Source organism: Oryx dammah, unplaced genomic scaffold, assembly GCF_014754425.2.
Source record: "Oryx dammah isolate SB20612 unplaced genomic scaffold, SCBI_Odam_1.1 HiC_scaffold_6, whole genome shotgun sequence".
Lineage (NCBI taxonomy): Eukaryota > Metazoa > Chordata > Mammalia > Artiodactyla > Bovidae > Oryx > Oryx dammah.
This window is the reverse complement of record NW_024070190.1, coordinates 20,897,834-20,917,689: the sequence shown is the minus strand read 5'-3', so window position 1 is coordinate 20,917,689 and position 19,856 is coordinate 20,897,834. Positions and strand designations below refer to the sequence as shown.

The 19,856-nt window shown below is 39.6% G+C and overlaps 1 protein-coding gene across 10 annotated transcripts in view; it reads left to right on the top strand.

The window, feature by feature from the left end:
* The window catches only part of CCSER2 (coiled-coil serine rich protein 2), a 164,105-nt gene that overhangs the window by 58,777 nt on the left and 85,472 nt on the right, over window positions 1-19,856 (top strand). For 8 of the 10 annotated variants that reach the window (XR_005721375.1, XR_005721374.1, XM_040242557.1 and 5 more), the window contains exons 4-5: window positions 5,069-5,159; window positions 16,365-16,527. Coding sequence is in view for 8 of the 10 variants with exons in the window: in XM_040242557.1 (XP_040098491.1) it covers window positions 5,069-5,159; window positions 16,365-16,527 (254 nt within the window). In the remaining 2 variants the exon portion in view is untranslated. Of the gene's footprint in view, window positions 1-5,068; window positions 5,160-15,541; window positions 15,657-16,364; window positions 16,528-19,856 lie in introns of those variants that run through there. The other 2 variants (XM_040242564.1, XM_040242565.1) reach the window with 1 other exon arrangement.

The window sequence follows — 19,856 nt, the reverse complement described above, 5'->3', positions numbered from 1 at the left end:
AAATGCAAGCTTGCCAGCGAGAGGAAGAGCCTGCCATCACAAACATGGGACAGAAACTCTTTCTCATGTTAAGCAGTCTCCATGCTTATATGGCTTCCTTTCTTCCTGTAATAATGCATTTCCTGGGATGTGCAGATGACAGATTCCCAAACCAGTGAAAAAAAATTACAATAGATTTTTTCCCCCCTATCTCTTTGCTTGAATCCTTTCTGAAAGATCTAATAATATCTCTGATACAGCTCTTCTCAAAATCTGATATTGGAGAAGCAGAGACCTTCTATAAAAATGAATCTGGGAAAGCCTGTCTAAGGCAGATCTCAGAACCCGGTCTTCTCAGCACTGTCTCTCTTGTTAGGCTCAGCATTTGATGCTTCCAGCTGTCATTTATGTGAGTGACTCCCACACCTCACTGTTTTTGCTCAGCTCCACTCCCCTGTGTGTTTAGCTGTCTGGTGGACATCGCTTTTTGAAGATATAGCAGGATGTCAAAATTGTCAGGTTCTGATAGTGTGTATTAATTTTTTTATCTCTTATCAGATCTGATTATCCTTTTCTAATACTTTATTTCAGTGAATGGAAATCACCCATCTGTTTCTAAATCTAGGAACCAAGGAGTCATTCATGGCTCTTTTTTTACTTCTTAGTGAACTTTGGTCCTTTAGATCCTGACTCTTCTGTATGTCTTGTAATTGTTTATTCTTTCATTGTCATTGACATTGATTATCATCAGGCTGTGTCATATGTTACGTGGATTCTGCAGTAGCTGCTAAACTGTTCCCCGCCCCCCATTTAAATCCATTGTCTATACTGCAAACAGAATAATGTTTCTTTAATGCAGATCTCAATTTGTCACTTCTTAAAATAAAGCTCAGCAGTCATACCCTGTCATTGAAATACAGTCCAAATTCCATAAGATGGCTGAAATGGTGGTTCCTGATGTAGGTGTACTTCTGGCCCTTCCCCTTACACTTTGTGTTTGAATGTTGTCTTAATTCCAGTTACTATAACAGAATACCAGAAACTGAGTGGCTCAATCGACAGACAGTTATTCTGTTCAGTTTTGGAACCTGGAAACTCTCGATGAAGGTATTGGCAGATTCAATTCCTAGTGAAGGTCTCTTCACCTTTTAACAGCATCCTCACGTGGTGGGGAGAGAGAGCATGTGCTCTTGTCTCTTTCGCTTCCTATAAGTGCTACACTCAATATGTCAGCAAATCTGCAGAACTCAGCAGTGGCCATAGGACTGGAAAAGGTCAGTTTTCATTCTAGTCCCAAAGAAAGGTAATGCCAAAGAATGTTCACACTACCACGCAATTGCACTCATCTCACATGCTAGCAAAGTAATGCTCAAAATTCTCCAAGCCAGCCTTCAACAGTACGTGAAGTGTGAACTTTCATATGTTCAGGCTGGATTTAGAAAAGGCAAAATTGCCAACATCCGTTGGATCATTGAAAAAGCAAGAGAGTTCCAGAAAACATCTTTTACACCAAAGCCTTTGCTCTGTGGATCACAACAAACTGGAAAATTCTTCAAGAGATGGGAATACCAGACCACCTGACCTGCCTCCTGAGAAATCTGTATGCAGGTCAAGAAGCAACAGTTAGAACTGGACATGGAACAACAGACTGGTTCCAAGTTGGGAAAGGAGTATGTCAAGACTGCATATTGTCACCCTGCTTATTTAACTTATATGCAGAGTATATCATGCAAAATGCGGGGCTGGATGAAGCCTAAACTGAAATAAAAATTACTGGGAGAAATATCAATAACCTCAGATATACAGATGACACCACCCTTATGGCAGAAAGTGAAGAAGAACAAAAGAGCCCCTTGATGAAAGTGAAAGAGGAGAGAGAAAATGTTGGCTTAACGCTCAACATTCAGAAAACTAAGATCATGGCATCTGGTCCCATCACTTCATGGCACATATATGGGGAAACAATGGAAACAGTGGCTGACTTTATTTTTTTGGGCCCCTATATCACTGCAGATGGTGAGTGCAGCCATGAAATTAAAAGACGCTTCCTCCTTAGAAGAAAATCTATGACCAACCTAGACAGCGTATTAAAAAGCATATTGTGTTGCCAACAAAGGTCCATCTAGTCAAGGCTATGATTTTTCCAGTAGTCATGTATGGATGTGAGAGTTGGACTATATAAAGAAAGCTGAGTGCCAAAGTATTGATGCTTTTGATCTGTGGTGTGGTGTTGGAGAAGACACTTGAGAGTCCCTTGGACTGCAAAGAAATCCAACCAGTCAATCCTGAAGGAAATCCTTCCTGAATATTCATTGGAAGGACTGATGCTGAAGCTGAAACTCCAATACTTTGACCACCTGATGTGAAGAATCAACTTCTGAAAAGACCCTGATGCTGGGAAAGATTGAAGGCAGGAGGAGAAGGGGACGACAGAGGGTGAGGTGCTTGGAGAGCATCACTGATACAATGGACATGAGTTTGAGAAAGCTCCGGGAGTTGGTGATGGACAGGGAATCCTGGAGTGCCGCACTCCATGGGGTTGCAAAGCCTTGGACACGACCGAGCGATTGAACTGAAGGACACTAAGCCATTAGTGGGTCCCGACCATCCTGACTTTGTCTAAACCTATTAATAATTATCTCCCAAAGGCCCTATTTCCAAATATCCTCATATTGGGGTTTAGAACTTCAGCATATGAATTTTGGGGAATGCACACACAAACATCCAGTCTGTTACTAGTTTTAATGGTCTACTTGAAGTAATTAGAATAAAACAGGTCAGCAGACCACCCTGTATGCCAGATTTGACCAATCACCTGATTTTTCACAGCCTGAAAACTAAGAATGTTTTTTACACCTTCAGAGGTTACAGTTTAAATGGTTGTATAAATACCTACGTAATATACTTGATTCTGTCTGTAAGCTTGTAAAATCTGTAATACTTACTTTTCATCTTTTAAAAACTTTTTGGCCAACATTTAGAATGATGATGCGGAGAAGGTGATGGCACCCCACTCCAGTACTCTTGCCTGGAAAATCCCATGGGTGGAGGAGCCTGGTGGGCTACAGTCCATGGGGTCACTGAGGGTTGGACACGACTGAGCGACTTCACTTTCACTTTTCACTTTCATGCATTGGAGAAGGAAATGGCAACCCACTCCAGTGTTCTTGTCTGGAGAATCCCAGGGATGGGGGAGCCTGGTGGGCTGCTGTCTATGGGGTCGCACAGAGTCGGACACGACTGAAGTGACTTAGCAGAGTGATGATGTGTTTTGCTTCCTTGCCCTTACTATACTGTTACTGCAGAAGGCAGTCTCCTCTTCCATGTTCTAGAGGCCAGATTTGTTGTTCCTTAGGTTGTCTCGACTTGCATTTGTTTTATGTTGACTTTAATTTGCTGAAACTTGTATCTATCTGATGAACCCTCGTGACACTTGGACATTACCATACTATGAAGAACTGTCTGTTTGAGGGAAGACAGGTAACCTTGGAGGGTTGTTGTGACTTTGTTAAATTAACATTTGTTAACTAGAGCCCCAAGGTGTTGGCTGGTGAACCCCAGTTCAAGAAAAGATCACATGGGAACTTGAAGTAGAGAAGTTTCTTGCTCACAGGTCCTGGAGGAAGGACATGGCATGCATTGAGGGGCCGTGCAAGGGCAGACAGAGTGGCAGGGCCTGGGCCATGTGCTTTTATCATCAGGGTTCATGGCTGGAGTGCTTTGAAGCTTCCAGGGCTGTGGCTGGCTTGGTCAGTTCAAACCAGAAAGCGCAGGGTTTTCATAATGTCTGTGGTGGTCTCATCTAAGGTTGCGAAAGGGGCAGTACCTGGGAGACGGGAGACCGTTGCTCAGAAGGGCTGCTGGAGAAGCCCTGTTAGGAACTTAAGATTTGCTTGTGACTCTGGCTATTATCTGGGGATGAGCTTGGGGAAGGGTCCACTTTCAGTCCAAGACCGCTGCAGGCTGCTTGGCCACACAGAAATGGATGCCACTGCAGCAATATCATGGAGTAGTTTAGCTAAACTCAACTAAGATAGGGATTGTCTTTTACCCAGGGTTGTGCCTTGTGTATATTGGTTTTTATATGTGTTGAATTTTTCAAGGTGTGTCTTGTGGTTGCCTCATGGAGGCGGGATCAACTCCCCTCCACCCAAGTTTGTTTTGATGTGAGGAAAGATGGTACTATACATGTAGCAAGAGAATGTGGAAAGACTTACTCACACAATGAGACTTTCTGGGAACACTAGGGCAGGTACCCAAACTAGTCCAGATTGGCTTGAGTGAAGAGGGAAGAGGCAGGTGGTTGTGGTGGATGGGCTGAACTGAGGATTCCCATGTGGAGGCTAGATATGTGTGCTTTGAACTTCCCTGCTCTTGCTGTAAGAGGTTAACTTTTTTTCAGTGTGAAGTTTTGCTTATTATAAAAGCAGTATGTCCTTATTATGAAATTTAAAAAATGTAAAAAGTCACAATCAAAAAGAATACAAAGAGCATAAGCACATGTTGTCTCATGTAGTAGAAATTAATACCAATTCTTTGGTATATCACCATTTGGACATTCAAATGTGTTTTTCAGCATTAAAGATGAAGTCATATTGTACAGATGTAATTGCTTCCCCCCACTATTTTACAGAACGCCTTTCCATGTGTGTAGATAAATTTCTGAAACATCATACATAATGATTAATTATTGATGAGTGTTACTGTGATTTTCTGTGCATTAGTTTCCTCATCTATAATATGGAGATTATATTAGTCACAAAATCAAAGTGAAGACTAAAATTAATTAATACCTGTAAAGTGCTTAGAACAATATCATATAGGTAATAAACACTGTGTAAGTTTTTAAAATGCAAATAAAAACCAACTGGTGGGGAAGAAGACTAGGGAAGGATGTTAAAATAGCTTAACCAAGCAAACCAGTTGAATTTATTTATTTATGTTTTTTCATTTAAAGATTGTATCTTTAAAATCTTTTCTTAACCACACAAACATTGAGTGAAATCAAATTTTCATGTATCAATGTTCAGAAATAATGATTATACTGAGCTAGGTTATAGCATTATTTTTTTTTTGCTTTTGTTTTCAGGATATTCTGAATAATCTTGAATCGTGTGACCTAGAGGATGATGACCTTATGCTTGATGTGGATCTGCCTGAGGATACACCTCTTGAAAATGGTGAGTGTGGATAATATTGGACCTCCAGAGCTATTTGATAATACCCAGTTTGGTATTTATTATCTACAGACTTCCTAATCTCTGTGGAAGTAGCCTTTTCAGACTGAGAATCAGTCTTAAGTGACATTAAGTAGGTTCATTTGCACATTTGTTTAAATGTTTAAGACCTGACTTTGTAGGTCTTAGGTATATACTGTATGTGATCCAGTAAAATTATGTACTGTATCATAAAGTAACTGGTAGATGGTATTTGTCCTTTGATTCCCTTTGTGCCAACTCACTTTTTCTTCCCTTTGTCTCATTTGGATTTTAAGGAGAAATACATTTAGAGAAAGAGAGATATCTTTTGTCTTATGAAACAGTAGTAAAGACCATTTAGTTAATAACTATTTTTAAAAAATCAAGATGGTGACCTGAATGAATCATTCTATTCTTTTTACTCCCAAATTCAGTCTGTCTTTGTCTCTGGATCCCAGTAACTTCTGAAGTGGGGCTTTAGATAATCTGTGTAAAAGACGGGCCTGGATGCTCTTGCTTCCACTGATGTAGCATTTGTAGGATTTTCTGTCTTGAAGACTGGTTAAGAACCAGAGAGTAGCCTAGGAAGCCCCTGGGGCAAAGATTGAAATGGGATCCTCATGGTAAGAAGAGTCTCAGAGAGCTGTGTCTTTCTTGTCAGGCAGCACTTGCCAGGTTTCTTTGACTTTCTGGGGCAGGGTTGAACTAAAAAGGGTAGTAAAGGCCTTTTTATACCCAATGCTAGAAGAATACAAGGGTATTTTTCAGAGAGGCTGGTTGGTTGTTCTAGTGCTTCACTGAGGTTCTAGGACCCTGCTTGCTGCTTGCTTTTGTCATATTGGTCAGGGTTATTTTTTTCTCCCTTACTTCCAGGATGCTGCATAATAACCACTCTCAGAATCTTAGTGGCTTTCAAAATAAACACTAGTTTTTTGTTTTCTTGAATCTGTGGATTAGCTGGGACAATTCAGGCTGTGGAACTGAATTTAGGTCTACTCATTGCTTCTTCATTTTGAAACCAGGACTCTTTGGAGCAGGACATGCTCATGGTAAATAGCAAGCAGAAGGGCAACAGGGAGAGCAGAAATACGCATATAATGGCTCTTAAAACTAATCACTTAGAACCAGTACACTGCTACTTCTACCCACTTTCTGTTGGCTAAACAGGTTACATGGCCAAGCCTGACACCTGTGGGACTGGGCAGGGTACTCTGCTCACTGTGTGAATCTCTGTGGCGGAGGACATTGGATATGTAAGTTTATTGAAGGACAGTGTGGAGCTGAGAACACTATTCTTCCTCAGGGACAGAGACTGTTGCATCTTCTTACGGTTCTGCTGTCACTTGGGATACTCCAGCAGTCAGTGCTGAGTTCTAGTCAACTGAGAAGGAAAGGTCACAGCCAATACCCAGGAAGAGGAACAGGGAAAACAGCAGAATGGGATTAGAGTGGCCCAAAGAGGTAATAACAAGGGCATTTAGATTCCACTGCAGCACAGTGCTTTCTAGAGTTTATAAAAGATTTCCCAGTAGAACGATAGATGACAGAAAGCATAGCCACTTTTGAAATCTAAATTAGTGTCCTGGAAGATCAAGTAGAAACAATATTATAGAATACAGATGAAAAGCATAAACCATTAACAATTATAGGAGAAAAGATAATGAGACTTTGTGATCTAGAAGATTTAATGTGAAGATTGTAGGGCTGGTATTGAGGGTGGCTCAGCTGGTAAAGAATCCTCTTGCAATGTGGGTGACCCCAGTTCAATTCCTGGGTTGGAAGATCCCCTGGAGAAGGGATAAGTTAACCACTCCAGTATTCTTGGGCTTTCCTGATGGTTCAGATGGTAAAGAATATGCCTGTACTATGGGAGACCTAGGCTTGATCCCTGGGTTGTGAAGATCTCCTGGAGGAGGGCATGGCAACCCACTCCAGTATTCTTGTCTGGAGAATCCCCATGGACAGAGGAGCTTGGTGGGCTTCAGTCCATGGGGTCGCAAAGATTCTGACATGACTCAGCAACTAGGCACACAGAGACACACACAGACACACACAGACATACAGACATACACACAGACACAGACACACACAGACACAGTGAGCAATGAAGGATTTACCTCCATGAAATAAATTACATCCTTGATAACGGATTTTACTTTGACAGAGCTATAACAACTTCTCTCTGGAAGCCTGAGCTAAATCAGGAAGCAGAGAGATGGTGTTGGTCTTAGAGCCTGCTTCATCTTTCAGTTCAGTTCAGTTCAGTTCAGTTCAGTTGCTCAGTCATGTCAATTCTTTGCGACCCCAGGGTCTGCAGCACGCCAGGCCTCCCTGTCCATTACCGACTCCCGGAGACTACTTAGGCTCATGTCCATTGAGTCGGTGATGCCATCCAACCACCTCATCCTCTGTCGTCCCTTTTCCTCCCACCTTCAATCTTTCCCAGCATCAGGGTCTTTTCAAATGAGTCAGTTCTTCGCATCAGGTGGCCAAAGTATGGGAGCTTCAGCTTCAACATCAGTTCTTCCAATGAGTACTCAGGACTAATCTCCTTTAGGATGGACTGGTTGGATCTCCTTGCAGTCCAAGAGACTCTCACGAGTCTTCTCCAGCACCACAGATCAAAAGCATCAATTCTTTGGTGCTCAGCTTTCTTTATAGTCCAGCTCTCACATCCATACATGACTACTGGAAAAACCATAGCCTTGACTAGATGGACCTTTGTTGGCAAAGTAACATCTCTGCTTTTTAATATGCTGTCTAGGTAGGAGAAGGCAATGGCACCCCACTCCAGTACTCTTGCCTGGAAAATCCCATGGATGGAGGAGCCTGGTAGTCTGCAGTCCATGGGGTCGCTAAGAGTCGGACATGACTGAGCGACTTCACTCTCACTTTTTACTTTCCTGCATTGGAGAAGGAAATGGCAACCCACTCCAGTATTCTTGCCTGGAGAATCCCAGGGATGGGGGAGCCCAGTGGGCTGCTGTCTATGGGGTCGCACAGAGTTGGACACGACTGAAGCAACTTAGCAGCAGCAGCAGCAGCAGGTTGGTCATAACTTTCCTTCCAAGGAGCAAGTGTCTTTTAATTTCATGGTTGCAATCACCATCTGCAGTGATTTTGGAGCCCCCCCAAAATAAAGTCTGCCACTGTTTCCCCATCTGTTTCCCATGAAGTGATGGGACCAGATGATCATAGTTTTCTGAATGTTGAGTTTTAAGCCAACCTTTTCATTCTCCTCTTTTACTTTCATCAAGAGGCTGTTTAGTTCCTCTTCGCTTTCTGCTGTAAGGGTGGTGTCATCTGCACATCTGAGCTTATTGATATTTCTCCCAGCAATCTTGATTCCAGCTTGTGCTTCATCCAACCCAGCGTTTCTCATGATGAATTCTGCATATAAGTTAAATAAGCAGGGTGACAATATACAGCCTTGACGTACTCCTTTTCCTATTTGGAACCAGTCTGTTGTTCCATGTCCAGTTCCAACTGTTGCTTCCTGACCTGCATACAGATTTCTCAAGAGGCAGTTCAGGTGGTCTGGTATTCCCATATCTTTTAAGAATTTTCCACAGTTTGTGGTGATCCACACAGTCAAAGGCTTTGGCATAGTCAATAAAGCAGATGTAGATGTTTTTCTGGAACTCTCTTGTTTTTTCAATGATCCAGCGGATGTTGGCAATTTGATTTCTGGTTCCTCTGCCTTTTCTAAAACCAGCTTGAACATCTGGAAGTTCATGGTTTATGTATTGTTGAAGCCTGGCTTGGAGAATTTTGAGCGTTACTCTGCTAGCATGTGAGATGAGTGCAGTTGTGCAGAAGTTTGAGAAATCTTTGGCCTAACCTTTCTTGGGATTGAAAACTGACCTTTTCCAGTCCTGTGGCCACTGCTGAGTTTTCCAAAGTTGCTGGCATATCAAGTGCAGCACTTTCACAGCATCATCTTTTAGGATTTGAAATAGCTCAACTGGAATTCCATCACCTCCACTAGCTTTGTTCATAGTGATGCTTCCTAAGGCCCACTTGACTTCACATTCCCGGATGTCTGGCTCTAGGTGAGTGATCATACCGCCGTGATTATCTGGGTCATGAAGATCTTTTTTGTATACAGTTCTTCTGTGTATTCTTGCCACCTCTTCTTAATATCTTCTGCTTCTGTTAGGTCCATACCATTTCTGTCCTTTATTAAGACCATCTTTACATGAAATGTTCCCTTGGTGTGTCTGATTTTCTTGGAGAGATCTCTAGTCTTTCCCATTCTGTTGTTTTCCTCTATTTCTTTGCAGTGATCACTGAGGAAGACTTTATCTCTCCTTGCTATTCTTTGGAACTCTGCATTCAAATGGGTATATCTTTCCTTTCTTTTTACTTCTCTTCTATTCACAGCTATTTGTAAGGCCTCTTCAGGCAGCCATTTTGCCTTTTTTGCATTTCTTTTTCTTGGGGGTGTTCTTGATCCCTGTCTCCCGTACAATGTCATGAACCTCTGTCCATAGTTCATCAGACACTCTGTCTTTCAGATCTAGTCCCTTAAATCTGTTTCTCACTTCCACTGTATAATCATAAAGGATTTGATTTAGGTCATACCTGAATGATCTAATGGTTTTCCTTACTTTCTTCAATTTAAGTCTGAATTTGTCAAGAAGGAGTTCATGATCTGAGCCACAGTCAGGTCCCGGTCTTGTTTTTGCTCACTGTATAGAACTTATCTATCTTTGGCTACAAAGAATATAATCAATCTGATTTCAGTGTTGACCATCTGGTGATGTCCATGTGTAGTCTTCTTTTGTGCTGTTTGCTATGACCAGTGTGTTCTCTTAGGAAAACTGTTAGCCTTTGCCCTGCTTCATTTTGTACTCCAAGGCCAAATTTGCCTGTTACTCCAGGTGTTTCTTGACTTCCTACTTTTGCATTCCATTGCCTCATCTTTAGAGCACAGCAAAAAGGTATCCCTATAAAGTAGAATCAGAAGGAAGTTTAAAGTTTTTGAGGTTTTGTTTGTGAAGTTGCTCAGTCGTGTCCGATTATTTGCGATCCCATGGACTGTAGGCTCCTCCGTCCATGGGATTTTCCAGGCAAGAGTACTGGAGTGGGTTGCCATTCCCTTCTCCAGGGGATCTTCCCAACCCAGAGATCGAACCCAGGTCTCCCACATTGCAGGCAGGCTCTTGACCGCCTGAGCCACCAGGGAAGTCTTTCATAGGTTTTGTTTGGGGACCTATGAAAAATTAGAGGGAAATCCTGAGGTATAACATCTCTCATATTACAGATTTTCTGAGGAGAAGGCAAACAAGTATTGACTATTTTGAGCTAATTGAACACTAAAGGAAACAGAACCTGGGTGTAAATAGGTAGCCTTAAGAGGCATCAGAGATAAAACAGCGTTTAGGTTTGGTGTTACTGGAAAGGAGGGGACGACTTTTCTCTTTATAACTCTGAATGTACCCACTGCCTCTCAGGTTTTCTGTTGGGAGGATAGGAATGTTATAAGGATTAGTACAAAATTTAAGGAGTCTTCTAATATATTTTGACTGTGGGTTTTAGTTCCCTTGAGCTTCTGGTTTTTGAAGCTTTTGTGCAAATATGAGTACAGTTTGGGATGGATCACTCTGGATTTGATGGGTTCAGCCCCACTAATTCTGCCAATATCAGTGGTATTTTTGTTAATAAGAAGACTGGCACCTTGTTGAGATCTTCAGTTTGGGTTTGATTTGGACACAAGTTTGCTGTGACTTCATTATGAAAAGGGGAGTCTTCTGGGATTTCAAGGAAGAGGCCATGAGGAGAATATTTCTCTGGCAGTTGTATTTCTATACATATTAGGGTAGCATATGTGGTAGCACAGACAAGGAAGAAAGATTTGTGGTCAGATCTTCCTTGGACAGTTTTGGGCTAGGATTTGGGAACTGTCTGAGTTATTGGAGATCGCTACACTGGGTGGTTTAGTGACACTGAAGGGGAGGTTATATAACAGTCACAGGGTTAAAGGTTGGTATTATAGTATACCAAAATACTATATAAATATAGCAGTAATATATTTGCAAGGTTGTCCTTTATGATCTAGAAAAATTTATCTTTGAATTTAAGGGTAAAGCCAGAAATTGGGGGCTTGATTTCCCCCTCAGAATACTCTGGTTAGTCACTCACTTACTTTTTCTCTTTTATTTCCTAGGCAATGCAAGACACTTCATTTTTTTCTTTCTAATGCCCTGCTATTTATATTAATAGCATCTATAAGTATATTAAGAGACTTCTTTCTCCAGTATTTAATTTATTGGAGTGGAAGCATCTAGTTGTTATATGTGAAAGACATAATTTATTCTGAGCCTTATTCTGCTTTTTTCTAAGGCTCTTTCTAAGCATCGGAAGTCTGGCAAGGAGGCTGTTTACCTGATTGCTGCCTTAAAATCTTTTACAGAAAGTGAGGGGAGAGACACGATCATATCACTTTCAGAGTCTACTCCTGAATGCTCTCTAAGGGTGGTCAGTCTAAATCTGTAGTGGATTTTGAAATCTGTAGTGGATTTTATTCTTTCTTTGCTTATAGAACTGAATTAGAGCCCTTTCTGTGTTCACAGAAAATTCTTTGTTGGCAGCTTCTGAAAGTCCTTTTCTAACTTCTTCTGATTTCAACTGCAGTTGTTGTAGTTTATGATACACGGCCCCCAAATATGGCACCTTGGCATACTGGATATTTTAAGCTGAAGGTGTTTGAGAAAGTGGCAGAAACAGGAATGTGATTCTGTTTTTCTCCTCCTATTGTCCATCTTCCCTGAAACAGGTCATAAAATCCTCATGTGAGAGGTACCCTCCCCATACCTGTAGGAAAAGACCATCCTTATCTCTGAAGACAGTTAGATTAAGATCCTAACAAACAAACCTTCGCTAAGCTTCCCCAGTCTACCATGCTTATTCATATTTCCTGCCATATTCCTTCTCCACTCTTCTTCGAGCCTAGCATAAAAATACACAGGTCTAACTGTTTCTTTGGGTCTTGTCTTCATTTCCTCAAGAAGGCTCCCGTGTCACATATTAGATAAGTCTGTATGCTTTTTTTCCTGTTGATATATCTTGTCTGTTTTATTTTTAGACCCAAAGAGAGTTGAGAAAAACTTCCCTCCTCTACACAGTCATGGGTTCGTAAGTCCACTTTGGGTTTTTCACACTGTGCCTTTTCCATTCTTTTTTTCTTTTTTGCTCCTAAAGTTCCCTCTTTTGTAGGAATTAATTCCTATAGACATAGGGGCCCTGGATTATCAATTCCTAAAACTGTTTTAAATTCCTCTGCATATATCTCCTAAACTTGTTTAGACCTTAAAAAGTATATAACCATGGCTCTCAGCTCAGAATGAGACCAGATCTAAAAATTCACCTTAAGGAGTTTTCCCCTCTTCTGCAGGAAGATTAAGAGGTATAGAGCTTCTGAGGCTTCTGGCCAGCTTGAGGGGGTAGGGAAAGGGGGGCAGAGGGAGAGAGGGGGCAGAAGGAAATTGAGCACAGAATGAGCGAAGAAGGAGTAAAAGGCAAAAAGACTTTAGATTTGAGCTGTGATTTGGGAGGATCTAGAGAGAGATTGTTTTCTTCTACATTTTTCTTTAACCTTGGTCAAGGAATCTCTTAAGGAAATAGTTTTGGAATCTGAATTTCTTGTAGCAACCAGTGGGTACTTGAGATTTGCTCCCTGTTTGCTCTAAGGGTCCCGCGCGTGAGCAGTTGTGTGTGTGCGTATCGCTTTATTCTCTCGCTCAGGCTCTTCTAACGGTCACTCAGTGCCTAACATTTGGCATGTGTGTAATGTCATCTTCAGGTTTTGGCAGTTTTCATAGTGTATGTTTTCTTAGGTGTACTCTTTATGCGTTTTGTTTTAAACTTTTCTCTGTTGAAAAAGATGTCTTTCATTACTTCCTGAATCCTATCCCACTAAGTTATGGTGCCTGTTAAATTTTACATATTTCATGTTGTTTCCTAAGGCCACATTTTTGTTAAACATTTTACTAGGGTAATAATCATAGGAGGTCACTAGTACTGTTTTTGATCACTTTTTAATTATTTTCTTCTGGAAATTTTCTTTTTCAGTACTAATGGTGTTTAGTAATAACAAATACATGATTTTCTTTTTAATGAGCTTTTCTTCTTTCAAGCCAAATTTCATCTAAAAGCTTTCCTGTTCAGTTTGTAAAACCTCCTGCACAATACATTTTTTCTAGACTTTGTGATGTATAATTTCTTCCTGCTATCTTCATAGCTAGTTGTTGGTCATAAATAGAAATACTACGTGTTATCGGTCATTATTTTCTTAGAAGTTTAAGTTATCAGAGAAAGAATCTAGGTTACTTTTGGCATCACATTTTATCCCTTATCAAATTAGAAGAGATGGGTATGATGAATGTCAGATGTAGACATCTCCATATCCTGTACCTTTCAATTAGCTGTATTAGATTCTCTTTCCCTCTTCAGAGGGTACACGTCCTCATATTATTTGTCTCTTACTCATAGTAAAAAAACTTCTAAAATCTGTTGCCTTTTACTTTTGTAGCTAGAAAGCCCCTTCAGAAGGCCTTTATTTATTCTCTGTCCCTAAACTCACAGGGTAAAATCCGGTGTGTAGAAGTTTTGATCAGCATATTGGTTAAACATTTTTTGAGCTGGAATACCTTTAGGGCTGCCCTATCCTTCTCTATGATATTACACATTCAGAAGGATTTACTGCCTTTCTTAGTCTTGTTTGTCCTGTTCCTTCATTGACTCTGGAAACTTGGTTTAAATTAATTCCATCTTGTAATTTTATTGGCTGTGCATTTTATTTCTATGTTATTTCTTTCCCTCTGTCACAGAACCCTTAGTTTTTTCTAAGAAGCCTCAACTAATGTTATTAAGTATTTTTGTCTTAGTAACATTTTAAAGTATATCAAAACATGATTGATGGATGCTGTAGGTAAGTAGTATAAGCAGGACTCTTTCTTCATTCAGGGTCTCAGAGCAGTCATTTTTCTGAGAGTTTAAGCCTCCTCTATCCCAGTTTTAACAATAGTCCTCTGTGGTCCTGGAAAATATTTGTTTCCAGTTCTTATTTGCCATTATGCTGATGGTTGAATTCACGTTTCAGTAAAAGTGCTCTATCTGGAGCCAGTGTGTAGTACTAGCAATCCTTGGTAAATACAGCATATCAATTTAATAAGAGCAACACACTGATTTCTGTATTATAATTTCCCACAGTATTTAACCGCATCTCCTGGCCTCATTATTTTGCTTTTTAATGTTATGGTGTCATATTTCAGATTCTTATTACAAAATTTCTTCTTTGGAAAGTGTATTTTTACCTAAGTGAATAGGAACTTTCCTAGTGGTCCAGTGGTTAAGACTCCATGCTTCTACTGCAGGGGGTGCAGGTTTGATCCCTAGTTGGGGAGGTAAGATGCTGCATGGAGCAGCCAAAAAAACCTGAAGGCTTTACCTGCATGAATTAAGAATGTAAAGTAGATATAGATTATCCCTCAGCTACATAGAGTTGCTTAAACTAAAGTTACATTTTAATACCATGTAGAAATACTTAAGAAACTTAACTCTGTCTATGAGTATAATGCAAATGTGAACTGAAAACATTTTTAAGCTTTTGGATTATTTTTCAGTTTATTTTTGTTTTGCAGTCATATTTTCTACTCCAGATTTTTTTTTTTTTTTGGCATAATGGTCACCATACCTTTATTTACCTAACAGTCAGGTTTTCATTATTGAACTTAAAAAAATATATATATATATCTTAATTTATCCAAATATGATAAGAAATCATTTCAAATGTAAGACTTCTTAAAAATTTTTTTTAAACTATAAAACCTAACATTTTTTCCCAAAATTGGTTCTGCTAATGGAAATTTTCTAATAAACAAAATTTCAGTATCTTTTGAAACTTTATTTAAATTGTTACTCATCTACAAGTAATATGTTCACAGTGAGTTCAGTGTATATGAGAATTGAACATATGCACTTTAACTGCATCAGCCTTTCTTTTTTGGAGTGGGGAAGTTTGTTTTTATTTGGTATACTGTGCTTCCGTATATCAAATTCAGGTTTGAATTATGTGAAAACAAGTTATTTAAATAATGAGTTCCCCCCCTCCCATTGGGAAGGATTACATTGATTTCTGAAGTTTTCTTATCACAAGGAATTCTGAACATGCAGGATTTGAATTTTCTCATGTAATAATTGTTCTGCTAGAAAACCCTTTCCTGTTCCTGGCTTGGGTTAGTGTTTAGCTGTATTTTTAGTAACAGTCCTAACTCAGAGGCTATGTAAGCACTGAGCGAAGATGGAGTCACAGGGTAAACTGGGCTTGCTTCCCACAGGGAGGGCTGGGAGTTGAGCAGGAAGGAAGGCCTGTTTGTCAGTGCAACTATGTCTGAGTAGGCAGCAGGCGACACAATGTCTCCCTTGTACAAAGTAACTCTCTTAGGGAGTGCTCAGATATGTGAGGAAAGTGTTTGGGTAAGTGAAGGAGAAGCTTGGGGTATTTCAAAGAGATTCTTTTCATGTTTTTGTGGCATTTGGATTTCAGGGAGTGTACTATTTGTTGCAGCAAAGTACTGGCTTTGTTTTCCGTGGCATTGTAGAATTTTTGAACAAGCTCTACTAGCGGCAGTTTGGAACGTTTTACTTTCTAAAACTGTGAGCTTAATTTAAAAAATACGATTTGTTTGTGATGAAAAGTTAATTTGTACTTCTTGAAATCAGTAAAAAATTAACTGTGGCATTCATTTTTAGGAATGAGTTCTTTCCCAGACTTAAAATCTTCTACTTTTTATTGTCATTTTCATTCTGAAGTCTGAGCCAACTACTGATCATGATGAAAACCACTTAAAGCTGATTACTGGTGTTTAAAATGTATAATGTTGATTTCAAGGATAATTTGCTTGTTTTAAAACAGTGGGGCTGTTGTTACTTCAGTGACTGTGATGAAAAAGTTTTTAAAATTTACTTCAGTTTGAATAATATAAAGTTCAGTTTTCAACAAAAGAACTAGTCATTTTTCTTACGGAAATCCTGATTTTTTTTGTGGTCGTCTAACATAAATGGCTGTTATTTTAGAATACCGCTTTTATATTTTCAGCAGCCTTTAATTATCAAGCTATAAGTAGTTAACTTTTATAGAGTGTATGTACATGTCTCTAGTGTTTTGCTTTTGGATTTGTCTAGTGGAGTGTGACAATATGAACCGCTTTGACCGATCAGACAGAAATGTTCGACAGTCTCAAGAAGGATTTTGGAAAAGGCCACCCCAGAGGTGGAGTGGACAGGAACATTACCACCTTAGCCATCCTGACCACTATCATCACCATGGAAAAAGTGACTTGAGCAGGTGAGTCTAATTTAAAATGTTTTCTCTCTTAACTAGTTTTGAATCGTAGTTACCCCCTAACCTCTCAAAACCGTTTTTTGCCTTTATATTTAGAGGCACCGAAAAACATTTCAAGTTATGTGTGGTATTAATTGGAATAATATGTCTAATTCTTTTGTTTTGGCCTAAATCTTTTTTTTCTATGTCTGCTGTTTGAACTTTAAAGTTCGATATTACTGTCTAGTTCTCATTTGGAAATGATCAGGTGTTTACTTTGTTAAAGTTTATCATGTTTCAGATATTAATGTGTGAAACTAGTGCTGAGTGATTTGTCTTCTTTTGTTCATGTAATAAATTGAAATTTAAAAATTCCTCAAGTATGATGCTAGAATTCCTTTTCTTTTGAAGTGTAACGTAGTCTTTAATTTGGTCAGACCTTATGAGTAATGTGGCAATGTAGTCATTCAAAGCTGGGATCACACTCTGGCCTGGTACAGTGTAGCTTTGTTAGCTTAGATAATTTTTTAACCTCTTTCTACTTCAGTTTACCATCTGTAAAGCATACTTAATAATACCTTTCTCTCAGGCTCAAGGATCAGGGATAAATGTGCCTGGAGCAGTGTTTGACTTAGTGTAGGCACCCAATGGCGGTTATTAATTTTTTTCTTTTTATTCTCTCATCTCATTCCCCTAGGGATTTAAAGTCCTTTTGGAGCACATTATTAGTACAAATAGTAAAATCGGGATAAAGAAATAGTGGAAAGGGGGAAATATGAGGTGCTGTAGAGTTCTTGAAGAAAGAAAGAAATTTGTCTCTAAGATTCCTTGTAGCAAAGGAAAAGAACAAAAAGCAAAGAACAAAACTTGATCCATTACAAGATTTATAATGTACATGGATAAAGGATATGTTTCTCAGTTGATTTGCTTTTATGAGACAGAAACCTATAAGGGATTGCTTTGCATGAGGTTTTATAAGGAGAACACCTTGTGATGTAGTGGAGAGGTCTCAGACAGAATCCCAACGTAGAATTAACGATAAATTCCTTAAATCTTTAATTCCTTAAGTTAATGATAAATTCCATAAATAAAAAATGCTTTTTCATTTGTGTTCTTCAGTTCATGCTACAAAGAACTCTGGTCTTAGAAAAAGTAGTTCTACAAGTGAATCATTGGAGTTCTACAATGAACTCCAACTAAAGTTCCTTCTGTTGGTAAAGTCTGATGCCAGGATGAAATTTATAGAGTGTCTGGAAGAATATATGTAGTACATATTCTCCCAGACATTATTTTGGCTGTTCTCTTCCTTACGTCTGGGCTTTTGATAAGTAATGGACATCAGAGAGTTGGTCCTATCAGACAAGAATCTGATGTGAAGATAGTCTTCATTGCTAATAATGGCGATGATGCTTCCTTCATCTTTGATGGTTGGTTTGTAAGAAGGTAAATTTATGGCTAACTTATGAAGATTTAGAAGCCTACTTAAAATGTGAACCTTGCTTATAAGATAAGATTTATTCAACCATTTAACAGATATTTATTGAGAACATGTATGTTGAGTTCTAAACTCTTAAACTGGAATGAATTTGGAGATGGTGTGAGAGGTGAAAGCTGTAGATTGGTAATGGCTTCTTGGAGCATTGTTTTGAGAAGGATAAAACAAATTATGTAGTGTGTAAGCTTAGTTGGACTCATTGCAGTTATCAGCTTGGTAGAAGATTTTTGTGCCTTTTCCATCCCATGAAAAGATGAGTAGTAAATACTTCCTGCTGCCAGGGTGTTTAGAGTATGGGAGAGAGGTATGTAGATAGTTATAATGCGGTAGTACAGTGCAATGAGGATAGGTGCCTTGAAGTGATGTATACAGGACTCCGGAAGCATGCAGTTTTTTGCTCAGGATAGTGGTGTATCAAGAAAGTTCCTGTTGAACTGATAACTTGACTGTAGCAATTGCAGAGGCTGAGTTTCTATATAGGGGCTTCCCAGGTGGTGCTCAGAGAAGGCAGTAACACCCCACTCCAGTGCTCTTGCCTGGAGCATCCCCAGGGACGGGGGAGCCTGGTGGGCTGCTGTCTATGGGGTCGCACTGAATCGGACACGACTGAAGCGACTCAGCAGCAGCAGCAGGTGGTGCTAGTGGTAAACCTGCCTGCCAGTGCAGGAGACACGAGACCATGGCTTTGATCCCTGGGCTGGGAAGATGCCCTGGAGGAGGGCATGGCAACCCACTCCAGTGTTCTTGCCTGGAGAATCCCTTGGACATAGGAGCCTGGCAGGCTGCACAGTCCATAGGATTGCAGAGTCAGACACAACTGAAGCAATTTACATGCACGCATGCAGTTTCTATATAAGGATGAGTATTCAGATGGAAAAAACAGTGTGTACAAAGCCATGTATGGAACACTGTGGCATTTTGAGAGAGCTACTCTTAGGTTCATAGCTGAATTGCTAGGTCATTTGGAGGAGTGAATAAATGTGATCTCTAACTATAGATAGAAAAAACTATCCATGCATTTTAAGATAAAGGGTGACAAGTTTCAACTTTGTGAGACTTAATAAGAATGTCCGAAATGGAATGAATTACCTGGAGATAGCAATCTCTGTCCTTGGGAATGATCAAGCTGTGACTGATTATTTATCTGTCAGAAAAGTTAAACATTTTTCAAAAACTGTATTCCTGGATGTCAATAGGTGTAGAAAAGAGAACCTTTGATCAGATGACTGTAGGAACGCCAAGTTAAATGATTTTTTTAATAGTAGACTCCAGTGCCTTTAATATATAATGATAGTTCTGTGATGTTACAAAAACTGGTAAAGAAAAATATGTAGCCATTTCCCAAAACACCTGACAACAGATCCCTTGTAAGCAGTCTACTCTGAGGTCCTAGTGATATGTGGGTCATCTGCACTCGTGAGTCTGAATGAGGAGAGAGAAATGCATAATACTGTTGATGGTTGCTGATTTGACTCAGGGCAGAACTTCCCAACAAATGAATTGACACACACTGGTTTCTTGCAACTAGTTATAAGTTAAGCAGCTGATTGATCCCCTCAGGCTTTTGGGTAGCTGTGTGAGGTTTAGGACTCTTAGATTTCTTAGAGCCAGTTATGGGGCGGATGGTAAAAAAACCTCATCCAAGATAAGCCTTACTCCAGCAAACCTTAGAACTACTATTTTCTTTCTATACCTTGATTTTAAAAGATTTGGGTGTGCTAACCCCAGGGCCTTTTAATATATAACACGTGTAAAAGTTCCTCTTCCCATTCTTTGACTTCTTAAATGTTGCTGGTTCTCTTTCTTGTCTGTCCTTTAATTCTCATCATTGTCATAATTAATTATAGGAGTATGTCAT